Source organism: Oncorhynchus mykiss, chromosome 2, assembly GCF_013265735.2.
Source record: "Oncorhynchus mykiss isolate Arlee chromosome 2, USDA_OmykA_1.1, whole genome shotgun sequence".
In the NCBI taxonomy this organism is placed as follows: Eukaryota; Metazoa; Chordata; class Actinopteri; order Salmoniformes; family Salmonidae; genus Oncorhynchus; species Oncorhynchus mykiss.
In genome coordinates, this window is record NC_048566.1 from 94,587,962 (window position 1) to 94,612,412 (window position 24,451).

At 43.7% G+C, this 24,451-nt stretch overlaps 2 protein-coding genes across 3 annotated transcripts; one reads left to right on the forward strand and one right to left on the reverse strand.

Annotated features, from left to right (window-relative positions):
• Positions 1-573: 573 nt before the first annotated feature.
• On the forward strand, positions 574-14,675 carry LOC110500230 (neuroepithelial cell-transforming gene 1 protein). Its single transcript, XM_036959631.1, has 13 exons — positions 574-1,084; positions 2,332-2,398; positions 4,001-4,066; positions 4,341-4,406; positions 4,659-4,766; positions 4,966-5,133; positions 6,733-6,795; positions 6,879-6,975; positions 9,086-9,162; positions 10,037-10,294; positions 10,442-10,612; positions 10,811-10,997; positions 12,937-14,675. The coding sequence occupies exons 1-13, from the start codon at positions 960-962 to the stop codon at positions 13,317-13,319; spliced, it is 1,836 nt and encodes a 611-aa protein (XP_036815526.1). The 5' UTR covers positions 574-959; the 3' UTR covers positions 13,320-14,675.
• Positions 14,676-16,082: 1,407 nt separating this feature from the next.
• asb13b (ankyrin repeat and SOCS box containing 13b) lies at positions 16,083-23,831 on the reverse strand. Of its 2 annotated transcripts, none has more exons than XM_021577491.2 (6): positions 23,640-23,831; positions 19,824-20,023; positions 19,292-19,442; positions 18,886-19,020; positions 18,370-18,561; positions 16,083-17,517 (listed from the first exon to the last, which is right to left on the reverse strand). In XM_021577491.2, the coding sequence occupies exons 1-6, from the start codon at positions 23,680-23,682 to the stop codon at positions 17,354-17,356; spliced, it is 885 nt and encodes a 294-aa protein (XP_021433166.1). In that variant the 5' UTR covers positions 23,683-23,831; the 3' UTR covers positions 16,083-17,353. The 2 variants fall into 2 exon arrangements, with proteins under 2 accessions (XP_021433166.1, XP_036815527.1); XM_036959632.1 differs by lacking the exon at positions 23,640-23,831 and adding an exon at positions 23,189-23,340.
• Positions 23,832-24,451: the final 620 nt, after the last annotated feature.

Below are 24,451 nucleotides of genomic sequence, written 5' to 3' on the forward strand. Positions count from 1 at the left end.
ACCACAGAAAGCACTGAGCTAGGCTGAAACACCTGCATTTTGGAGCCGCCTTACTCTAGAAAACAAAAAAGAGAATGTTTGTATGCAGCTTTATTAACGCAAACTGACATGTGACACGTATTAATGCCAACATAACATGTAAAACAGGCAAGCCCTGCCCCACCTGCCTTGAATAATGGGTCACCACTGCTTGGCATAGATTGTACAAGTGGACCTAAACCATTCCATAAAAATGCACCCCACACCATAACACTGTATCCCTCATTTACTCAAGTGTTTCCTTTATTTGGGCAGTTACCAGGATGCCTACAGTCGGGAAAAGAGTTTGTGCAGCATGCAAGCTAAATATAGTTTGTTGCATTGTGGCCACAGACATATACTCCATAGAAATTATTTGTAACCTCTTACCCTGGCAATTTGACTGCTAAACTAATGGGTACTCAAGCAAATGGATGCCGGTCCTGATTTGAATGGGAACTGCCATCTATAGATTATATTTCTATGGTTGGTTGTTGTTGTCAGTTTCCCTTTTGCAGATTTCAAAATACAATCGCGGGAAAAACGTACAGTTTGGAAAGCAAATGGCTTCTACTGAAAAGAGAGAACCAATAGAATAAAAACAATTCTCAACAACTCCCAATTTTTTAGTTAACAGCCGCATTAATCACTTAATCGGACCATGCTTAATCCGGCCATGTTTCTCACTGAAGTGAATTTACTGAGAGACCGCCAACGTGCTTTTCCTCAATATTCTTTTCAGTAAATTAACTCCTCCCACTCGAAATCCTCAAGCTTTTCCCTCATTGGCCGATTTGTGATATTCCGCCATATTCAAACTTCCGCCGTCACTTTTGGTTGGATTGATCGATTTACTGCGGATTTCTTTCATCCATCGTTGCAATTTCCATTGTTTTGAATTAGCGATATTGGCTAGCTTCCTACTACACCCAACCTCTAAAATGGAGGAGTCAGAGGTGGGCGAATTATCTGTGGAAGACGAGCCGAAGAGACGAAGGATTTCCTCGAAGAGAACGTCCACGGTCAACTCAGAAACCTCCCCCGCCACTGTCAACAACTCCAAAAAGTAAGAAGCGATGGGTAATATTGATACATTGAATGTGTGTTTCTAGACTAAAAAAAAAAATATTCAAGATTAGCCCGATATGCTAGCCAGATTTGGAACCTAAAATTTGTCACATCACATTGTTAATCAATTTAATAATGGTTCAATTAATAAAATATGGATTTAGGTTGGCCTTCATGTTACTGTGGCTAGTTAGCCAAACGTATCAAGCTAGGGTCCCCTGGTTTTAACGTATGGGTCATGTGCTCTGTTTACATTTTCTAGTAATTAGCCTCAAACACTGCATCGTGAACTATAATTCTGGATTTGCTCTCTAGTAAGTTAACGTTAGAGTAGTTAGCTAAGTTAATGTATTGGCTATACTAACTAGTAGCGTTATGTAGCTAACTAGTTTCGTTTGATTTTTTATTTATTTAGATAAAACAAAATGTGAAGTTTGAGCAGTCTCAAATTTGCCTAAAATAGTTAGTTAGCTAACTACGTCCATAGCAGTACTTGAGTGGACCACCCCACAGCGTTTTAGAGGCATCTGATGCTGAACTTACTATCAATCTCCTGAGGAAAGAGTCCAGCAAAAGATAACATTGTTCTTCTATATCGGTGTTGTAGGTTTATCTAGAACACATTTTCAGGAAAGTTGTATGCTTTGCCTCAAACATACTGACGAGACCACCACCAGCATGTTGATTTTTGTCCACCCACACCAGACGCGATCAGGACACCCAGGTTGAAATATCAAAACAAACTCTGAACCAAATATATTAATTTTGGGACAGGTCAAAAAGCATTAACTTTCTTGGCAGTTTAGCTCGCTTGCTGTTGCTAGCTAATTTATCCTGTAATATAAAAAATACTCCGATAATTAATCCACAGATAAACGGGTAAACCGAGTAGGTTTTTAGTCATCTTTCCTCCTCCAGGCTTCATTTTCTTTGGACTTTATATTGCGGTTGGCAAGCTACATTGCAATACATTTTTAACTGCTTTTCGACCTGTCCTCCAATTTAATATAGTTTGTTAAGAGATCGTTTTGATATTTCAACATGCTTGTCCTGGTCGTGTCTGGTGTGGGTGGACGAAATCAACATGTAAGTCTACACTTAACACCAAAAGTATGATTTGTGTGTGTCTGATTTGTCAAAGAGTCAGATTCCATATGCCCTAGGGTAGGGGCATTTGGGTTGGGATACAGTATGAATATCTCAACTAGTGTTTATTTCTGCCTGTTTTTCTTTCTCTCACTGTAGACCTCCACTGTGCCGAGGGAGTTCCTTCACCTTTCTGACTCCAGGAACACCATGGGACTTCAGTCTGGTGAGTAGTACTAAACTAATGTAACGCCAACATCAATCCAGCATCTATCTCTGTCTTTCTCAGTTACTACGAAGTCAGTCAATAAACTTTTAACACAGTACAAAAATAATTACTTGATTTATTTCAATGTGAAATGTACAGTGCCTTGTAAAAGTATTATGTCTCTTTGTTTAGACAAGCCTAAGTGTAACGAGTAAATTGTGGCTTAACAAATCACACGGATTCACTCTGTGTGAAATAATAGGGATTGACATGATTTTTGAATGACTAACCCTTCCTCTGCCCCCCCCCCCCCCCCCCCCCCCCCATACATACAACAACTGTAAGGTTCCTCAGTCAAGTATTTCAAGCACAGATTCAACTTCAAAGACCAGGGAGCTTTTTGAAAGCCTCATAAATAAGGGCAGTGATTGCTAGGTAACAATAACTCATCAGACATCGAATATCTCTTTACGCGTAGTCAAGTTAATAATTATGCTGTGGATTATGTATTAAACCACCTAGACACATTACAGATACAGTTGTCCTGAACTGAGCTTCAGGACAAGAATGAAACTGCTGAGAGATTTAGTTACCATGAGGCCATTGGGGATTTTAAACCGGCTACAGAGTTCAATGGTTGTGATGGGAGAAAACTGTAGTGACTCACAATAATTACCTAAATGACAGAGTGAAAAGAAGAATACAAATATACAGAATTAAAAAATATTCCAAAATATGCGGGGAGGAAAAAAACAGCAAAGGAATACACTTTTTTGGTATAAAGAGAAACTAGGTGGGGCTAAGCAAAGACTAAATCCTAGAAGAAACCGTCTGCATTCCACCTGACACTGGGAGAGGAAATCTGCTTTCAGCAGGACAATGAACTACAACACAAGGCCACATCTACACTGGAGTTGCTTACAAAGAAGACAATGTTTTTGAGTGGCCAAATTACAGCTTTGACTTAAATCTGCTTGAAAATCATTAGCAAGTTTAGAAAATTGCTCAATAGCCATGATCCCCAACAGAGCTTGAAGAATTTTGAAAAAAATAATGGATAGGGCCTCCCGGGTGGCGCAGTGGTTAAGGGCGCTGTACTGCAACGCCAGCTGTGCCATCAGAGTCCCTGGGTTTGCGCATGACTTTCAACCTTCGTCTCTCCCGAGCCCGTACGGGAGTTGTAGCGATGAGACAAGATCGTACAATTGGATACCATGAAATTGGGGAGAATTCAACAACAAAAAATGTATAAATATTGCACAATCCAGGTGTGCAAAGCTCTTAGAGATTTACCCAGAAGACCCGCAACTTTAATCAATGCTAAAGGTGTTTCTAACATGTATTGACTCAGGGAGCTGAATACTTATGCAACTACTATATTTGTATTCATCTTTTATCATTTTTCTTCCATTTTGACATATGAGTATTTTGTGTAGATCGTCGACAACAACACAAAATACGATTCCATCCATTGTAAATCCCACTTTGTAACACAATAAAATGTGAAGAAATTCAAGGGGGGGTTTGAGTACTTTTGCAAGGTACTGTATATTCACATTTTTAAATCTTGTGAAGGTTAGCAACACACTCATTCTGTACACGTGTTTGTCTTTCCCACAGAAGAGGAAACACAAAGAGCCCAAGGATGATGACACTGTCAGTCTGTCCAGCTTTGACCTCAAAGTAGTAAGCCAAGGCTCCACCAAATGTTACACGTTTTCTGAGGATTAATACACTTCCCCATGTGATATATGTATGTACAGCATGCCAGTAGGCTATATCCTGCCCCCCACCCCCCATGTGATATATGTATATACAGCATACCAGTAGGCTATATCCTGCCCCCAATGTGATATATGTATATACAGCATACCAGTAGGCTATATCCTGCCCCCCCCCTTAACGGCCTTGTGAGCGTCACTGACTGTAGTCTAAGCCTTCTCTGGTACCATCTTTACAGAAGAGAAAACGCAAAGAGAAAAAGGAGGATGACGACACCGTCAGTCTGTCCAGTTTTGACCTCAAAGTAAGTCGACAGAGAGGAATGCCTCACTTCTAGTCCTTAGGACACTTTGCTGTGTTTTTTTTAATGTATTATTTCTTACATTTGGCACAAGCATTTTGCTACACTCGCAATAACATCTGCTCACCATGTGTAAGTGACCAATATATATGTGAGAAGTGGAGTAAAGCAAAGCGATAGGGTCGTTAGTTATATCCCCTGGGTATGTATTCAGATTGCTGTCCGTAACAATGATTTCACTCCTCTGTATTGCAGGAGCCCAGTAACAAGCGTGTGCGACCACTGAGCCGGGTGTCATCTCTGGCTAACCTGATCTCCCCTTCCAAGAATGGAGCCGTCCGACGCTTTGGTCAAACCATCCAGGTATGGTATATATCATGCTGTCATAACTCCAGACAGAAGCCAATGGCACGTGACCTGATAGCAGATCATTTTTGTTGTTGTGTGGATTTTGTTTAATGAACAGCAGGAAGTTATAGAGAAGGAGATTGACAGTAGTGGCACGGACAGAGAAGCCCGAGACCAGACTCTGGCGTGTCTAAATTATTACTCGTGTCCTCAGAACATGTCGCTGCGGGGTGACAGCAAGTCGCCGGGGGCGTCCCTGAAGTCGTGCAGTAAGGCAGCGGGCCCAACACCTCCCAAACGTAGGAACAGCACTCTGTGGTCTGAAACACTGGACGTTCACCAGAAGAGCACCTTCTCCACCAAAGAGATTAAGAGACAGGAGGTAACATACAACTGTAGCATACGTTATCATCATAGTTCAATGACTTTTATAGATAATGCGTTGTGCCAAGCATAATATAATCACAATATATCATGCCTTATTATAAACTGGGTGGTTTGAGCCCTGAATTCTGATTGGTTGAAAGCCATGGTATATCAGACCTTATACCACGGATATGACAAAACATTTATTTTTACTGCTCTAATTACGTTGATAACCAGTTTATAATAGCAATAAGGCACCTCGGAGGTTTGTGATATATTGCCAATATACCACGTCTAAGGGCTGTGTCCAGACACTCAGCATTGCGCATAAGAACAGCCCTTAACTGTGGTATATTGGCCATATACCACACCCCCTCTGGCATTATTGCTTAATTATTGTATATGTAGTAGGGCTGGGTGATATAGTTAATGTAATTTATTCTAATTGCGCGATATTCCAAATGCCTGTATCGCAATAATCACGTTTTTATTTTAAAATACATTTTATTTTGTGTTTGTCTGCTTGTTCTCATGATGCCTTGTCGTTCTCGCTCCTGTGCTGTGTGCACTTTCCCATTTACAAACACACCAAGCCCCTGCCCCCGCCACCCACACCAAGCCCCCGCCACCCACACCAAGCCCCGCCACCCACACCAAGCCCCTCCCCTGCCGCCCACACCAAGCCCCCGCCGCTCACACCAAGTCCCTGCCCCCGCCACCCACACCAAGCCCCTGCCACCCACACCAAGCCCCTCCCCCCGCCACCCACACCAAGCCCCTGCCACCCACACCAAGCCCCTCCCCCCGCCACCCACACCAAGCCCCTGCCACCCACACCAAGCCCCTGCCACCCACACCAAGCCCCTGCCACCCACACCAAGCCCCTGCCACCCACACCAAGCCCCCGGCACCCACACCAAGCCCCTCCCCTGCCGCCCACACCAAGCCCCCGCCGCCCACACCAAGCCCCTCCCCTGCCACCCACACCAAGCCCCCGCCACCCACACCAAGCCCCCGCCACCCACACCAAGCCCCTCCCCTGCCACCCACACCAAGCCCCTGCCACCCACACCAAGCCCCCGCCACCCACACCAAGCCCCTCCCCCCGCCACCCACACCAAGCCCCTCCCCCTGCCACCCACACCAAGCCCCTCCCCCCGCCACCCACACCAAGCCCCTGCCACCCACACCAAGCCCCCGCCACCCACCCACACCAAGCCCCTCCCCTGCCACCCACACCAAGCCCCTCCCCTGCCACCCACACCAAGCCCCTCCCCCCGCCACCCACACCAAGCCCCTCCCCCCGCCGCCCACACCAAGCCCCTCCTCCCCCGCCGCCCACACCAAGCCCCTCCCCCTGCCACAGATCCAGAGCAGACGCTGCTGAAAAGTGCGTATCAATGAACATTGATTTAGGAAAATAAGACCACGTACAGCACCAAAATAAACCAATATGATTTTTAGGCCGTGTCACCCAGCCCTAGTATGTAGTAAGGGGATTGATGTCATAGTTCGCAGTTTGTGTCAGAGTTCGATATGTACTCTTTGTCTGGTATGGAATAAATGATGAATTCAGAAGTGGCAAGTCTTATTGACAACATAATGTTCTCTCTAGGCCATTCATGAGCTGTCCAGAGGAGAACAGGACCTTATTGAAGACCTCCAAATGGCACGAAAGGTACAATAAATGATTCAATTAACAAGTTTGTCTCTTCCCCTCGTGAAGCTGATTGACCTTAGCTTTAATTTCTTGTTCAACAGGCATATCATGATCCCATGCTGAAGCTTTCCATCATGACAGAGGAGGAGCTAACTCATATATTTGGAGATCTGGATTCTTACATTCCACTTCATGAAGGTACTAGGTCTTCATCGTATTCGTACATTCCACTTCATGAAGGTACTAGGTCTTCATCATATTCGTACATTCCACTTCATGAAGGTACTAGGTCTTCATCGTATTCGTACATTCCACTTCATGAAGGTACTAGGTCTTCATCATATTCGTACATTCCACTTCATGAAGGTACTAGGTCTTCGTCATACATTCCACTTCATGAAGGTACTAGGTCTTCATCATATTCGTACATTCCACTTCATGAAGATACTAATCTTCATTATATTTACTACTAGCCTCAACAGGGTTGGGGGTCAATTCCAGTTAATTTTAATTACATTTTAGTTTCAAGAATTGGAGTTGGATTTTCCATTTACTTCCTAAATTGAAATGGAATTGACCCCAGCTCTAAGCATTAGTGTCAATAGTGCTGCCAACTCTTTATTTGAGAGTTGGTGGCTACTGGTTTAGTAACCCCCAATACGCCCTCTGGTGGCTACTGGTTTAGTAACCCCCAATAGGCCCTCTGGTGGCTACTGGTTTAGTAACCCTCAATACGCCCTCTGGTGGCTACTGGTTTAGTAACCCCCGATACGCCCTCTGGTGGCTACTGGTTTAGTAACCCCCAATAGGCCCTCTGGTGGCTACTGGTTTAGTAACCCCCGATACGCCCTCTGGTGGCTACTGGTTTAGTAACCCCCGATACGCCCTCTGGTGGCTACTGGTTTAGTAACCCCCGATACGCCCTCTGGTGGCTACTGGTTTAGTAACCCCCGATACGCCCTCTGGTGGCTACTGGTTTAGTAACCCCCGATACGCCCTCTGGTGGCTACTGGTTTAGTAACCCCCGATACGCCCTCTGGTGGCTACTGGTTTAGTAACCCCCGATACGCCCTCTGGTGGCTACTGGTTTAGTAACCCCCGATACGCCCTCTGGTGGCTACTGGTTTAGTAACCCCCGATACGCCCTCTGGTGGCTACTGGTTTAGTAACCCCCGATACGCCCTCTGTTGGCTACTGGTTTAGTAACCCCCGATACGCCCTCTGGTGGCTACTGGTTTAGTAACCCCCGATACGCCCTCTGGTGGCTACTGGTTTTAGTAACCCCCGATACACCCTCTGGTGGCTACTGGTTTAGTAACCCCCGATACGCCCTCTGGTGGCTACTGGTTTTAGTAACCCCCGATACGCCCTCTGGTGGCTACTGGTTTAGTAACCCCCGATACGCCCTCTGGTGGCTACTGGTTTAGTAACCCCCGATACGCCCTCTGGTGGCTACTGGTTTTAGTAACCCCCGATACGCCCTCTGGTGGCTACTGGTTTAGTAACCCCCGATACGCCCTCTGGTGGCTACTGGTTTAGTAACCCCCGATACGCCCTCTGGTGGCTACTGGTTTAGTAACCCCCGATACGCCCTCTGGTGGCTACTGGTTTAATAACCCCCGATACGCCCTCTGGTGGCTACTGGTTTAGTAACCCCCAATACGCCCTCTGGTGGCTACTGGTTTAGTAACCCCCAATATGCCCTCTCGTGGCTACTGGTTTAGTAACCCCCAATAGGCCCTCTGGTGGCTACTGGTTTAGTAACCCCCAATAGGCCCTCTGGTGGCTACTGGTTTAGTAACCCCCAATAGGCCCTCTGGTGGCTACTGGTTTAGTAACCCCCAATAGGCCCTCTGGTGGCTACTGGTTTAGTAACCCCCAATAGGCCCTCTGGTGGCTACTGGTTTAGTAACCCCCAATAGGCCCTCTGGTGGCTACTGGTTTAGTAACCCCCAATACGCCCTCTGGTGGCTACTGGTTTAGTAACCCCCAATAGGCCCTCTGGTGGCTACTGGTTTAGTAACCCCCAATAGGCCCTCTGGTGGCTACTGGTTTAGTAACCCCCAATAGGCCCTCTGGTGGCTACTGGTTTAGTAACCCCCAATAGGCCCTCTGGTGGCTTCTGGTTTAGTAACCCCCAATAGGCCCTCTGGTGGCTACAGGTTTAGTAACCCCCAATAGGCCCTCTGGTGGCTACAGGTTTAGTAACCCCCAATACCAGTGACTACGACAAGACTATTTGAAGAAGAAGAAATCCTCTTGAAATAGAGGGCTGATGGTTTCGTTCGTGTGTTTCTCCTTGCTACAGACTTGTTGGATAAGCTTGCAAAAGGCACCGGTCCTAATGGAACAGTTGGTCAGATTGGACAGATCGTCGTGGACTGGGTAGGTGCCTCCTCTCTTGTGTATTGGGTTTATGGTATTTATCTGTGTATTTTTAATAACCTGCCCAGGGACTGCGGTTGAAAATTAGCCGGCTGGCTAAAACCGGCACTTTTACTGAAACGTTGATTAATGTGCACGGTCCCAGTAAAAATAAAATAAACTCAAACTCATTTGTATATTTCTTTATGGCTATTTTTTCTATTGCGTGAGCTCGAGCGAGTAAGATTTCCAATGTATTAATTACACTTTGCAAATAAACTTGAAATGTAAAATCTTTCTCGCATCGCCAATATTTAGAATGAATGTGTTTTGTTTATTTATGAAATGTAGTCCCAGCTTCATGCTCTCGCCCCCCCGTGTTGCCTTCATCCACAGATGCCATCTTTGACCTTCTTCTCCCCGTCTTTAGAGAGAGAGGAGTCAGCTGCCATCTTTGACCTTCTTCTCCCCGTCTTTAGAGGGAGGAGTCAGATGCCATCTTTGACCTTCTTCTCCCCGTCTTTAGAGAGAGAGGAGTCAGATGCCATCTTTGACCTTCTTCTCCCCGTCTTTAGAGAGAGGAGTCAGATGCCATCTTTGACCTTCTTCTCCCCGTCTTTAGAGAGAGGAGTCAGATGCCATCTTTGACCTTCTTCTCCCCGTCTTTAGAGAGAGGAGTCAGCTGCCATCTTGATCATCTTCTTCTCTTTGATTTAAAAAGCAGACACGTTTCCATGATCTGAAAATGACACTTGTCTTCTTCTCTTCCAAGTTTTCTTTGTCTGAATGTGCACAGGGATGAAACTCCTTTTTTCTTCATTTCTTAATGTTTTGTGGGGGGGGGGTGAGAAAGAGAATGTGTCTTCATCTTCATCACCCCCCTGTCGTCCTCTAGTTGCCAGGTCTGAATGCGTACAGAGACTATTGCAGTAACCAGCTGGCTGCCAAGGCCCTGTTGGACCAGAAGAAGCAGGACCGGAAGGTGCAGGACTTCCTGCAGCGCTGCCTGGAGTCTCCCTTCAGTAGGAAGCTGGACCTGTGGAGCTTCCTGGATATCCCCAGGAGCCGTCTGGTGAAATATCCCCTACTGCTGAGAGAGATACTGAGACATACACCACCAGATCACCCTGACGTTCCCTGTCTGGAGAAGGCGGTTTGTAGAGAGCACCCACACTACCTTACATCGTCACACAGTTATCGGACACATCATAAGAGTTACAAATGGCACAGCCACACATGCTAATAGAATTCTACATGTATTAAGAGTTGAATTGACTGAGGTGTAACACTGTGATTCCAGATAGCCATCATCCAGGGTGTGCTGTCTGACATCAACATGAGGAAAGGAGAGTCAGAGAGTCAGTACTACATTAATAAGCTGGAGTATCTGGACGACAGGCAGAGAGACCCGCTCATCGACAACTGCAAGACCTTGTTGTGTCACGGAGAGCTACGCAACAAGAGTGGCTCGGTGAGCCTTGTTCAGACACGCTGTATAGCAATATAACCTGTTCTGTATGGCTTTATGCCCCCTCCAACTACCATGTATCCAGGCTTTCTGTTTTTCTTCTCTGTGTAAAGTTGATTAATCAAATGTATTTATAAAGCGTGTGTTTTACATTAGTAGTTGTCACAGTGCTTTACAGTACCGGGCATGTGTGTTGTGTAGAAACTGCACGTGTTCCTGTTCTCTGAGCTGCTGGTGCTGACGAGGCCGGTGACACGTCACGAGCGGAGCTGCTACCAGGTGTACCGTCAGCCCCTCCCCATCAGAGACCTGGCTCTGGAGGACCTGCAGGATGGAGACGTACGCATGGGAGGGTCATTCAGAGGGGCCTTCAGCCAGGGGGAGAAAGGTGAGGAGTTATGGTCTGGGGCTCAATTGTTTCAATTAGACTTTCTTCAATTCCTTGTTCTTTTTCAAAAATGCGTTGGACAAGTAGATCTCAGGATTAAATGTCCAGTTTATGAGTTGCTGACACAATATCCTGTGTGTCGTTAACACCACCTATATTTTTCTGGGTTCATGATCCTATTGGGACAGATACTGAGACCAAGGAGATGTGCAGTTTCTTCCAGTTGTGCTTTAAGAGGTATTACAGTGCCTTGCGAAAGTATTCGGCCCCCTTGAACTTTGCGACCTTTTGCCACATTTCAGGCTTCAAACATAAAGATATAAAACTGTATTTTTTTGTGAAGAATCAACAACAAGTGGGACACAATCATGAAGTGGAACGACATTTATTGGATATTTCAAACTTTTTTAACAAATCAAAAACTGAAAAATTGGGCGTGCAAAATTATTCAGCCCCCTTAAGTTAATACTTTGTAGCGCCACCTTTTGCTGCGATTACAGCTGTAAGTCGCTTGGGGTATGTCTATCAGTTTTGCACATCGAGAGACTGAAATTCTTTCTCATTCCTCCTTGCAAAACAGCTCGAGCTCAGTGAGGTTGGATGGAGAGCATTTGTGAACAGCAGTTTTCAGTTCTTTCCACAGATTCTCGATTGGATTCAGGTCTGGACTTTGACTTGGCCATTCTAACACCTGGATATGTTAATTTTTGAACCATTCCATTGTAGATTTTGCTTTATGTTTTGGATCATTGTCTTGTTGGAAGACAAATCTCCGTCCCAGTCTCAGGTCTTTTGCAGACTCCATCAGGTTTTCTTCCAGAATGGTCCTGTATTTGGCTCCATCCATCTTCCCATCAATTTTAACCATCTTCCCTGTCCCTGCTGAAGAAAAGCAGGCCCAAACCATGATGCTGCCACCACCATGTTTGACAGTGGGGATGGTGTGTTCAGCTGTGTTGCTTTTACGCCAAACATAACGTTTTGCATTGTTGCCAAAAAGTTCCATTTTGGTTTCATCTGACCAGAGCACCTTCTTCCACGTTTGGTGAGTCTCCCAGGTGGCTTGTGGCAAACTTTAAACAACACTTTTTATGGATATCTTTAAGAAATGGCTTTCTTCTTGCCACTCTTCCATAAAGGCCAGATTTGTGCAATATACGACTGATTGTTGTCCTATGGACAGAGTCTCCCACCTCAGCTGTAGATCTCTGCAGTTCATCCAGAGTGATCATGGGCCTCTTGGCTGCATCTCTGATCAGTCTTCTCCTTGTATGAGCTGAAAGTTTAGAGGGACGGCCAGGTCTTGGTAGATTTGCAGTGGTCTGATACTCCTTCCATTTCAATATTATCGCTTGCACAGTGCTCCTTGGGATGTTTAAAGCTTGGGAAATATTTTTGTATCCAAATCCGGCTTTAAACTTCTCCACAACAGTATCTCGGACCTGCCTGGTGTGTTCCTTGTTCTTCATGATGCTCTCTGCGCTTTTAATGGACCTCTGAGACTATCACAGTGCAGGTGCATTTATACGGAGACTTGATTACACACAGGTGGATTGTATTTATCATCATTAGTCATTTAGGTCAACATTGGATCATTCAGAGATCCTCACTGAACTTCTGGAGAGAGTTTGCTGCACTGAAAGTAAAGGGGCTGAATAATTTTGCACGCCCAATTTTTCAGTTTTTGATTTGTTAAAAAAGTTTGAAATATCCAATAAATGTCGTTCCACTTCATGATTGTGTCCCACTTGTTGTTGATTCTTCACAAACAAAATACAGTTTTATATCTTTATGTTTGAAGCCTGAAATGTGGCAAAAGGTCGCAAAGTTCAAGGGGGCCGAATACTTTCGCAAGGCACTGTATATGTGGATGTGTTTTACCATGAACAACAGTTTATATCATCTTCATTTTTTTTCTCCTTCTCTCGCTGTCCTCCAGCTAAGAACGTGTTCCGCGTGACCTCCCTGGACCCGACCCACGGCCAGTCTCACACTCTGCAGGTCAACGACGTCTTCCACAAGCAGCAGTGGCTCAACTGTCTCCGCAGCGCCATCGACGCCCAACCTCAACAGCAGAGGGCGCCACTCAGAGATCAGCACAGTGAGGCTACAACCATGACCAGGGCCAAGCGTCGTTCTTCTGTGGTGTCCATGTCTGATATGGTGGGGGAAGGGGCAGATGAGAACGTCTGGCACCAGGTCGGTGAGCCAATCCTTGGGTGTAAAGGCACAGAGACACTCCCCGCGTCTGGTTCTTCAAGTAAAATCAAAAGAGAGTGGAGCCGTGGTACTCATCGCAGGAGGAAAGAGACCGGGGTTTAGGAGAACGGAAGAGTCCACGGAGCCTCGTGGGATGTCTACACCTGTACACCTTCATTCATTTGTATTTCTACTGTGTCTTCTTCTTCTATGGTGTTATGTTGGACTTCTTACTTGTGATATTAATGTGGAGGCTACTTGTTTGTGAATTTCCATGACACCTGTCTGTCGAGTAGTGATTTTGCATAAAAGAGTATGTATGACAATAGCAGTGATGTACCATGACGACCATGTAGTAAGCTATGTCAAAACCGTCCAATCACATCCGTCCAGTCTGTGCACTGCAAACCAATGAAATTGAAGAGTTCTGTAAATTTCAGGAGAAAAAAAAGTTATTGGTTTACTTTACAAGGGAATGATATTTGCCAACCAAATTGACTGAAAATGGTTGTTACAGCGATTATGAGAATTAGGATTTTAGGATTAGGATTTTTTTTTTAAATGTTAAAATGACTAACTCTGTTTTTTTATACAAAATAGCACTGTTTTTAGCTCTTAGAATAAGAATAAATGTTGCTTGGAACTGGAATTTATTAACCACTTGATTTGATAAGTCATTATTTCTACAGGGTTGGTCCGTGTGTCCTTCGTTACTATTAAAAAGGCCTCTGCAGGCTTTGTTGAGACGTTTCTCTGTGCCCCAAATGACAGCCTATTCCATGTTTTTTGGGGGGGGGGGGGGGGGGTTTCATAGCCCTATGTGGCCTGGTCAAAAGTAGTTACACTATATCGGGTTGTGGGGTGCCATTTTGAGACTGGAGCCTCTCTTTCCATGCAGCACCATGTGTTGAGGTTGATCTTCAGTAGTGTACACAGTGCAGACCACATGCAAATATTAGTCAACTGTCTGATGTGTTGTTGTGGAGACAAAGGTGACAAAGGATAAAATGAGTATGTTGTTGTGAGAAGGCTCGGCCGATTCTCTACCCTCCTTCACAAGGAAGTGTTCACTCTCACATTTTAAAAGTCTTGGATTAGTGTAAGTACGGCAGAAGGGAGTTTCTAACATATTCCTACAACCAGCCCATTCCTTTTAAATCCGTGAAGGAGAGTGCGCAAGTGTAGGGTATGAGGGCACGCCTGGAGAGAAGGGTAGAGAATTGGACTGCAACTGAGTTGTATTAATGGTGGGAAAGTAAAGGTTTCGGAATGGGTTCTCTTGAGAACTGGAGGTGAGAGAAGCACGAAACTGACACGACAATCAACCACAAGTTATGCTGTGTGCAAAGAGAGGGGAACAAGTATCACTGGAATGCTTTGTGTGAAAAGGGAAAGACCAATTAGATTATGTGAGGGAAAATCTGTGAGAAGCTACCTGTGTTCCTTTTCAATTAAAAATAAAGAGCTTTGATGTTTGAATCGATGCTGTGAGATTTCCGTTTGTCAGCTGTCACTGGTGAAGAGAACAAGACCTCTGATGTGAAGAAAGAGGAAGTCCTCGTGTGTGTGTGTGTGTGTGTGTGTCAGCATACTCGGAAGCAGACAATGACCGCTAAACCATGCTTACTTGCGCAATCGTTTTAACCCTGGAAAGCCCCTACTTCCATGGCTACATCCACCAAACAAGATGCTCCTTCCCCATTCTCCAACAGACTTAACTGTGACAGTTTCAGATAAAAAGCTAATGTTAACCACACAGTAGTTCTGTATTTCTCCTCAAAAAGTATTGTGAATATGGCACTGCTTGGTGCTCGGTTTACATGTTCCAACATATAACACAATATACAGTACCAGTTTAAAGTTTGGGCACACCTACTCATTCAAGGGTTTTTCTTTATTTTTTACGTATTTCCTGCATAGAATAATAGCGAAGACATCAAAGCTATGAAGTAACACATAGAATCATGTAGTAACTGAAGAAGTGTTAAACAAACCAAAATATATTTTATATTTGAGATCCTTCAAAAGTAGAGGCTCTTTGCCTTGATGACAGCGTTGCACACTCTTGGCATTCTCTCAACCAGCTTCACCTGGAATGATTTTCCAACCGTCTTGAAGGAGTTCCCACATATGCTTGTTGGCTGCTTTTCCTTCACTCTGCGGGCCAACTCATCCCAAACCATCTCAATTGGGTTGAGGTCGGGTGATTGTGGAGGCCAAGTCATCTGATGCAGCACTCCATCACTCTCCTTCTTGGAGAGTCATTGTCCTGTTGAAAAACAAATTATAGTCCCACAAAGCGCAAACCAGATGGGAAGGCGTATCACTGCAGAATAATGTGGTATATATTTGGACTGCAATTTCTGAGGTTGGTAACTCTGGGTCTTCCTTTCCTGTGGTGGTCCTCATGAGAGTCAGTTTCATCATAGCGCTTGATGGTTTTTGCAACTGCACTTGAAGAAACTTTCAAAGTTCTTGACACATTCCGGATTGACTGACCTTCATGTCTTAAAGTAATTTCTTTGCTTATTTGAACTATTCTTGCCAAATAGGGCTATGTTCTGTATACCACACCTACCTGGTCACAACGCAACTTATTGGCTCAAACGCATTAAGAAGGAAAGAAATTCCACAAATTAACATTTAACAAGGCACTCCTGTTAATTGAAATGCATTCCAGGTGAGAGAAGCTGGTTGAGAGAATGCAAAGAGTGTGCAAAGCTGTCATCAAGGCAAAGGGTGGCTACTTTGAAGAATAGAAAATATATTTAGACTTGAACACTTTTTTGGTTACTACATGATTCTATGTGTGTTATTTCATAGTTTTGATGTCTCCACAAGTATTCTACAATGTAGAAAATAGGAAAAATAAAGAAAAACCCTTGAATGAGTAGGTGTGTCCAAACTTTTGACTGGTACTGTACATCATTTATTTTCAGTAAAGCAACAATGGAAGAGTAAAAAGTATTAAGAACAATACAATCAATTAATATGATAACAAAATTCATTTCAAGGGGTGTGCACTTGACCCCTGCGACAACACCCTCCTTTCTAACACTCCAACCATACAGAAGAAGACAAAATGCAACACTTATAAACTCAAAATAGACATATACAGTATTCATGGAATTTACATAAATCAAATAATTTGTATTATTTACATAGTTTATATACACATTATTCAAAATAAACATACATGTTTGATATGTACACATAATTACACAATCCTAAAAGCTTAGCTAAAAGATTTAAGAATTCAGAAAGGTTGGACAGACTAGCCTGGTCCCAGATCAGTTTGTGCCGTCTTGCAGTTGGCAAGGCACAACATCCCAAACATAAGGCAGGACAAATAGATCTGGGTACAAGCATGAGACTATGCTTAGTGGGAACGCTTAGGCCTAGATTCAATCCGTATCGTAGAGACTGCATTTAAGATATCTCGGCTCAATCAGAAATGACCTTTACAGCTGGATAGAAATATAACCCTTCGGCGATACAGATTTGAGTATCGCCCTCAGTCTTTCGAGCATAGCTAGCTGACACCTGTCACATCAGTAAGCTTACATTCATATCCCTACTTTTCATTGTAGTTTAACTGAAACCTTAACTCAGACAAATGAGTTTGGGCTCTCTTGCTTCTAGCCTGGTCCCAGATCTGTTTGTAATTGTATAAACAACTCCTATAGTCGTTGTCAATGTGTTTTTAGCCTGACAATGACAATAGGAGTTGGCAAGAACGCGCAAACAGATCTGGAACCAGGCTACCCTGCATCTTCATTCCCATCTAGTCTGAGGGCCAGTCTGTTTGTGCAATCAGCCATTGTTATGCTAATTGGTTGAAAAATGTCAGCATTACAATGAGTTGGCATTGACAAGAACACAAACAGACCTGGGACCAGGCTTATTCCTATGTGGTGGAATCGTTCGGCACAAGACAAAACAGACTCGTAAAAAGGATGGGGCTTGTTAGAAGTATGATGGGGCTTGTTAGAAGTAGGATGGGGCTTGTTAGAAGTAGGATGGGGCTTGTTAGAAGTAGGATGGGGCTTGTTAGAAGTAAGGATGGGGCTTGTTAGAAGTAAGGATGGGGCTTGTTAGAAGTAGGATGGGGCTTGTTAGAAGTAGGATGGGGCTTGTTAGAAGTAGGATTGGACTTGTTAGAAGTAGTCAAAGTCCAAGTCCAGATCTGGGGGTGGCTGATATGAGAGGTAGCAGGTGATGCGATTGGGCAAGCCCAGTTTGGACACGTCGTCCAGGGCTCTTCTGCCCAGTGCTGTTCTCAGAGCTATCCTGCTGATCTGTTGTAGACTGAGGGGAGTATCTGGGAAAGAACGAAAACATGTCCGCTGAGATAATTATATTATATTAACCCTTTTCACACTGTTGTGCCAACCTGAACTGCATTGTGAGGTTCTAATATTTTATTAAATATTTTATTTTCATATTGTCCTCTCCAGCATGGCTCCAGCAACTACGGTGGATGCATAACAACTACGGTGGATGCATAACAACTACGGTGGATGCATAACAACTACGGTGGATGCATAACAACTACGGTGGATGCATAACAACTACGGTGGATGCATAACAACTACGGTGGACGCATAACAACTACGGTGGACGCATAACAACTACGGTGGACGCATAACAACTACGGTGGACGCATAACAACTACGGTGGACGCATAACAACTACGGTGGATGCATAACAACTACGGTGGATGCATAACAACTACGGTGGATGCATAACAACTACGGTGGATGCATAACAACTACGGTGGATGCATAACAACTACGGTGGATGCATAGCAACTACGGTGGATGCATAACAACTACGGTGGATGCATAACAACTACGGTGGATGCATAACAACTACGGTGGACGCATAACAACTACGGTGGACGCATAACAACTACGGTGGACGCATAACAACTACGGTGGACGCATAACAACTACGGTGGATGAATAACAACTACGGTGGATGCATAACAACTACGGTGGATGCATAACAACTACGGTGGATGCATAACAACTACGGTGGATGCATAACAAATGCAGCTCAGCTCTGCTCAGTAGTGTGAAAATCTCTCTTTGAAGGTCATATTTTCATACATAGGATAATCTCTACACTTTTCCAGTCTTTTCTACCTACGTGGCATGAATAAAACACTTACTTTCATAGAACACTAGGCAGATATTGGTGGGAGAACCTTGACTTGTGTAGTTGATGGGCTTTTTGCCCAGGTTGTCCCTGGCATATATGTTCCCACCAAACTCAATCAGCAGCTCGATCAGATCCACGTTCTTTACTTTGGCTGCGTGATGGAGCGCCGTCTCGTGGAGCTTGGCAGCGTTCACGTTCGCCCCTTTGGAGAAGATGAAACGGTTTGATTTTAAAAAGGGAAGTGGTCGAGACTTACCGTTATACACGTTCTGAAAACTACAATCTGCATCAAAAAAGTACAGGACGTTGTTTTAACTGTAAAATGTCAAGATCAAGTTATGGTTTGAATTGATGTAATGCTTCAAATGTACGTCTGAAGTTTCTCAATATCTCAAATCTCACCTTTTTTTTAAGGTTAGGTTAGGTACTTATTTACTTGAGAGAGCACAGTCCCATTAATAGTCTTTGAATGATCAGGAGCAAAACAACATTTTGAAATAATGTTACCACAATGTGGTCCACCCACCTGCATTGAGGAGGACCTTGGCGCAGTCAAAGTGTTGTCTGGCACACGCTACATGTAACGGTGTCCCGAAGTGGCAGTCATGGGCCTCCATCAGAGCTCCCACGTCTATCATGAGCTGAACGCAGTCAGAGTTACCTGTAACACACACACACACACCTACGTCAGTCATAGTTCAACACTTGGGTATTGAGGGGGACTAACTACACAATATCAATCAATCAAATGTATTTAGAAAGCTTTTTTTTTTTTTACATCAGCCGATGTCACAAAGTTCTATACAGAAACCCAGCCTAAAACCCCAAACAGCAAGCAATGCAGATGTATCCCATTATCCCAGTGTATGTGTGTGTTCTTTATACTGTGTTACTGCCGTGCCCTCGCCCCCTCTCACAACATGAACATGTACCCCCCATGCAGGCCTCGTGGAGGGGTGAGAAGGTGAACAGTGGAGGGTTGACCGTAGCCCCATGTTGTATGAGTAGTTTCACACACTCCAGGCTGCCCGCAGCGCAGGCGTCGCACAGCGGGGTACTGCCGTCAATGTTCCGCGCATCCACCTGAGTGAGACAGACAGGCAGGCACACACAAATCAACATTATAGCACCTCATTTTTTAAAATGTTCACTGATACCTCTCAAGAGTCCTTAAATAGAGAATCTGAACTATTGATGGTCCATTTTATAACAGTTGTAAAACAAATCAATGTGTAATTTCAAATCTAAAAACCCTTAGGCTCCCAGGGACTAGCTCCCCCTCAAATTCTGAATTTGGCTTCTGTTCAAATGTCTCCCGGCCCTCACAGAAACAGTCACAGTTGTTTGCATGTAGGGGTTACTGCAGATAAGTCACCACCCTAAGGATTCCCCCCCATTCCAGATTCAGCAGTAGTACCATTACCGACAGACATATCACAAGAGAAAAATAGCCCTCTGACTCACGTGAGCACCAGCGTCCAGCAGCAACCGGACACACTGTGTTTGTCCCTGTATGCAGGCCTCGTGGAGGGGGGTTATGGAGTCCACAGCCACTATGTTAACTGCTGCACCTCCCTGGATCAGCTTCTGTAGCTGAAGAGCCTTTCCCTGGGCTGCTGCCTCGTGTACCGCCGAACGGTCTGTCCAGAACCCCAGGCCATGAGCTGCAGGTCCGGGAGGGAAGGAGAAAAGCAATGAATTCCTATAATTCAATTCAATTCAATTCAAGGGCTTTATTGGCATGGGAAACATGTGTTAACATTGCCAAAGCAAGTGAGGTAGACAACATACAAAGTGAATATATAAAGTGAAAAACAACAAAAATTAACAGTAAACATTACACATACAGAGGTTTCAAAACAGTAAAGACATTACAAATGTCATATTATATATATATACAGTGTTTTAACAATGTACAAGTGGTTAAAGGACACAAGATACAATAAATAAGCATAAATATGGGTTGTATTTACAATGGTGTGTGTTCTTCACTGGTTGCCCTTTTCTCGTGGCAACAGGTCACAAATCTTGCTGCTGTGATGGCACACTGTGGAATTTCACCCAGTAGATATGGGAGTTTTTAAAATTTGGATTGGTTTTCGAATTCTTTGTGGATCTGTGTAATCTGAGGGAAATATGTCTCTCTAATATGGTCATACATTGGGCAAGAGGTTAGGAAGTGCAGCTCAGTTTCCACCTCATTTTGTGGGCAGTGAGCACATAGCCTGTCTTCTCTTGAGAGCCATGTCTGCCTACGGCGGCCTTTCTCAATAGCAAGGCTATGCTCACTGAGTCTGTACATAGTTAAAGCTTTCCTTAATTTTGGGTCAGTCACAGTGGTCAGGTAATCTGCCGCTGTGTACTCTCTGTTTAGGGCCAAATAGCATTCTAGTTTGCTCTGTTTTTTTGTTAATTCTTTCCAATGTGTCAAGTAATTATCTTTTTGTTTTCTCATGATTTGGTTGGGTCTAATTGTGCTGTTGTCCTGGGGCTCTGTAGGGTGTGTTTGTGTTTGTGAACAGAGCCCCAGGACCAGCTTGCTTAGGGGACTCTTCTCCAGGTTCATCTCTCTGTAGGTGATGGCTTTGTTATGGAAGGTTTGTGAATCACTTCCTTTTAGGTGGTTGTATATATACAACTGAGCTCCGAAAGTATTGGGACAGTGACACATGTTTTTTTGTGACGACTCCCCCACTTTGGCACTTCGTCCAATAGAAATTAATGGGAAATAATTTTGGAGTCACTTTTATTGTAAATAAGAATAGAATATGTTTTTAAAACACTTCTACATTAATGTGGATGCTACCATGATTATGGATAATCCTGAATGAATCATGAATCATGAATGATGATGAATGCGAAAGTTAGACGCACCCCCCCCCCCCAAAAAAAATGCTAGCCTCCCATGTTATTGTAATGGTGAGAGGTTAGCATGTCTTGGGGGTATGATATTTGTGTGCCTGTAACTTTCTCACTCATCATTATTCACAATTCCTTCATGACTAACTGTAATCATGGTAGAATCCACATTAATGTAGAAGTGTTTAGAAACATATTCTATTCTTATTTACAATAAAAACGTGACTCAAAATGACACAATACATTATGTACCATGAATTTCTATTGGGCACTAATTAATCTGAAACACAACCAAAACAAACAGCAAATGCATCCAACAAGTTTGTAGAGTCACGAGCTTGATGTGGTCATTGCGTGCGAGGAATATGGGACCAAATAGTCAACTTTTTACTACTTTAACGCACATATAAGTGAATTTGTCCCAATACTTTTGGTCCCCTAAAATGGGGGGACTTTGAACAAAAAGGGCTGTAATTTCTAATTGTTTAACCCGATATGGATGAAAATAGCCTCAAATTATAGCTGACATTCTACCCCTTTAACTTCATTGTCACTGTATCATTTCAAATCAAAGTGCTGGAGTACAGAGCCAAAACAACAACACAATTGGCCACTGTCCCAATACTTTTGAAGCTCACTGTATGATACAGAGAGTACATGCACATGTTGTATTGATGCCTATATCTATTTATTCTGCCCAATAACTGTTGATCTAATTTTCATGATACAAAGAGGGCAATTATATATTTTACAGTCAAATTATTTGAGCTCATTACACAAAGTAGGCCTTTAATTTATGTCTGTATTTATTATTAAATAATGTCCGTTGCTGATTTGGGCAGGAGCTCACTGGAGCTGAGTACCAGTGTTGTGCCGAAAATCTCCCCCCTGCCAGAATTCTCCCTCTATGTTTAATATAACACACATACAGTCATTATTAATTCCCCCCCCCCCCCCCCCCCCCCCCTTCTATCTTTGGACTGCAAGGACTGGTTGGTACACATCATAATTATTTTGGTAGCTCATGTTGACCAGTAGTGTGTGCCACAGAAATGATTTGACTGTAGCCACAAAATTAAGGAAATTAGAGGGGGGGTTCGGCAGGCAAGAAAATGGTGTTGCCGAACCCCCCCCCCCCCCCCCCCTTCTAATTTCCTTAATTTTGCGGCTAGAGTCAAATTATTTCTGTGGCACTTATCAGAGTCAAATACTTTCTATAGAACAAACTTCACGTTAGGCAACCCGAAATGGATAATGAATGTGTGTGTGTTATATTAAACACAGAGGGAGTGAAATGTAGGCAAGCAATAGATATTTCAGAACAATTCCCAGTCGAATAAGACATGGGAGAGATTACGAATTTTGGCAAAGAGATTTATATATAGACTAATACACTTGAAACAAATAGCCAAACCGAAAACTGTAAACATTACTAGTGCTTCCCCCGCGATCAAACCGCCATAAAAAAAAAATGAAACAAAGCCTAACGTGATCATTGACAACTGCATTGAAGGACACAAATAAAAAATGATTTCTGCTACTAAGATCAGTGAAATGTAGGCTAAACTAACAACGGAGTGAAGAGCAGAAATCTCAACTACCAAGCAAGTCGCATCAATGAAGCATTGATTGTGTGCAAGGGGGGTGGGGTTCTGGCAGGGGGGTGAAGTTCGGCACAACACCGGTACCACACACTTTCTAACGCTCCAGCTCTTGTTCCTACTATAGAATATGAGCTCGAACGTATTGTGGAGCTCCTGCACCTAAATATAAATACTAGAGGCACCGAAAATGAGTAACGGCAACTAATTTCAGTCCAAGTCAAGCAGTGAAAAAACACGGTGTTAGATGTTGAGTTCTCGCTGAAACCCATTGTAGGCTCCAGAGCAATAAATCATTGGTCCAAGACACCGCTCTCACGACACGTGAATCCTGTCATAAACCCGCACCTCCCTCCCTACGAGGCTTACCCGTTGCTGACGTCCGCTGTCTGTCTATGTGATGGTTGGTGACATGCATAGGCATAGTCCTAACCTAAATGTATTACATCTAGACAACATTGGCTAGATTCATGATCTGGTCAGCAAAAAAGCTAGATACAGCGAATGAATGTTATATAAGGATCACCCAGGTTACCTACGTAGCCTACAAAATAGTACATGCTCTAATACACTGGTCTCTAGCTTGTTATAACAAGCTTAGCTGGATGGTCTCAAATTAGGTCAGTAAAACAAGGAAGAGCAGAACGTTTTCTAATATTAGGCCTGAATAAGCCAGCTAAATAAAATACTCAACAAGGGAGAGGCATGACAAATATTTTACTATAATTTTGATTGTGGGTTAAGCATTCATGCTGTTTACGTCATGAGCATTAGCCTCGTTGAACTTTCAGACAGGCGAGACACAAATAAAACAACTCACCTATATCTCCAAACAGCGATGGTCTGGCACGAGTAATCTCCATTTAGCTATAGATATTATATCCTCTAGTCTTGCAGAATAAATTGATGCATTTTAAAACGCAGAGAAGACCAGTGAAGCATTGCTGCAGTAACGTTGTTGATAGTGGTGGATGATGGCTTAAATTAGAAGCACACAGAACTAAAAAGAACATCAATGGCTTGTGGGATTTGTAGTTTGTTGTAACCTGGTCTCAGAGTATTTCATATTATCCTGTATGAGACACTTAATTTAGAATGAGATGTTACGTTTCTTATGGTATGCAATTCATTTGTGGTTGTCCATTACCCATTTCATATGATATGTTATGAATTACAATTCATATTATATTTTACGAATTTGCTAAATGTACAATATGTTAGGAATTCTCTAAATAAATATGTTACAAATTCTAGCTAAGTGGTTAACGTTAGCTAGCTGGCTAACATTAGCTAGGGGTTAGGGGTTAAGGTTAGGAGTGTTATATAAATATTCATACACATAGCTCATATAAACAAAGACATTCCGTCGTAAGAACACATACACCCAGCCATAAGACTGACCCCCTCTTCCTTATATAAACACACATCTCATCTCCCTCTAACTGGCCGGTCCCAAGAGCAAAGAACTTTTGCTGTGCACCAATGGGGCCTGCTCTGGCTAGAGCAAGGCCCGCCTCCAACCCTCCGACCAGTCAAGAAGACCGAAACGACAAGACTCCACCTACTTTATTCTATGTATAAAAATGTATGTACCCATTGTATAGGCCTCTTTTTCACCTGGCTCCTTGCCGA

Coding starts and splice junctions, on each gene's coding strand:
- asb13b (XM_036959632.1), bottom strand. CDS start 23,243: ATGCCTATGCATGTCACCAACCATCACATAGACAGACAGCGGACGTCA. Junction 19,443..19,823: donor TGCTGGACGCTGGTGCTCAC/GTGAGTCAGAGG, acceptor TGTCTCACTCAG/GTGGATGCGCGGAACATTGA. Junction 18,562..18,885: donor CAAGGTCCTCCTCAATGCAG/GTGGGTGGACCA, acceptor TCTTCTCCAAAG/GGGCGAACGTGAACGCTGCC.
- LOC110500230 (XM_036959631.1), top strand. CDS start 960: ATGGAGGAGTCAGAGGTGGGCGAATTATCTGTGGAAGACGAGCCGAAG. Junction 4,067..4,340: donor CCAGCTTTGACCTCAAAGTA/GTAAGCCAAGGC, acceptor CCATCTTTACAG/AAGAGAAAACGCAAAGAGAA. Junction 9,163..10,036: donor GACAGATCGTCGTGGACTGG/GTAGGTGCCTCC, acceptor GTCGTCCTCTAG/TTGCCAGGTCTGAATGCGTA.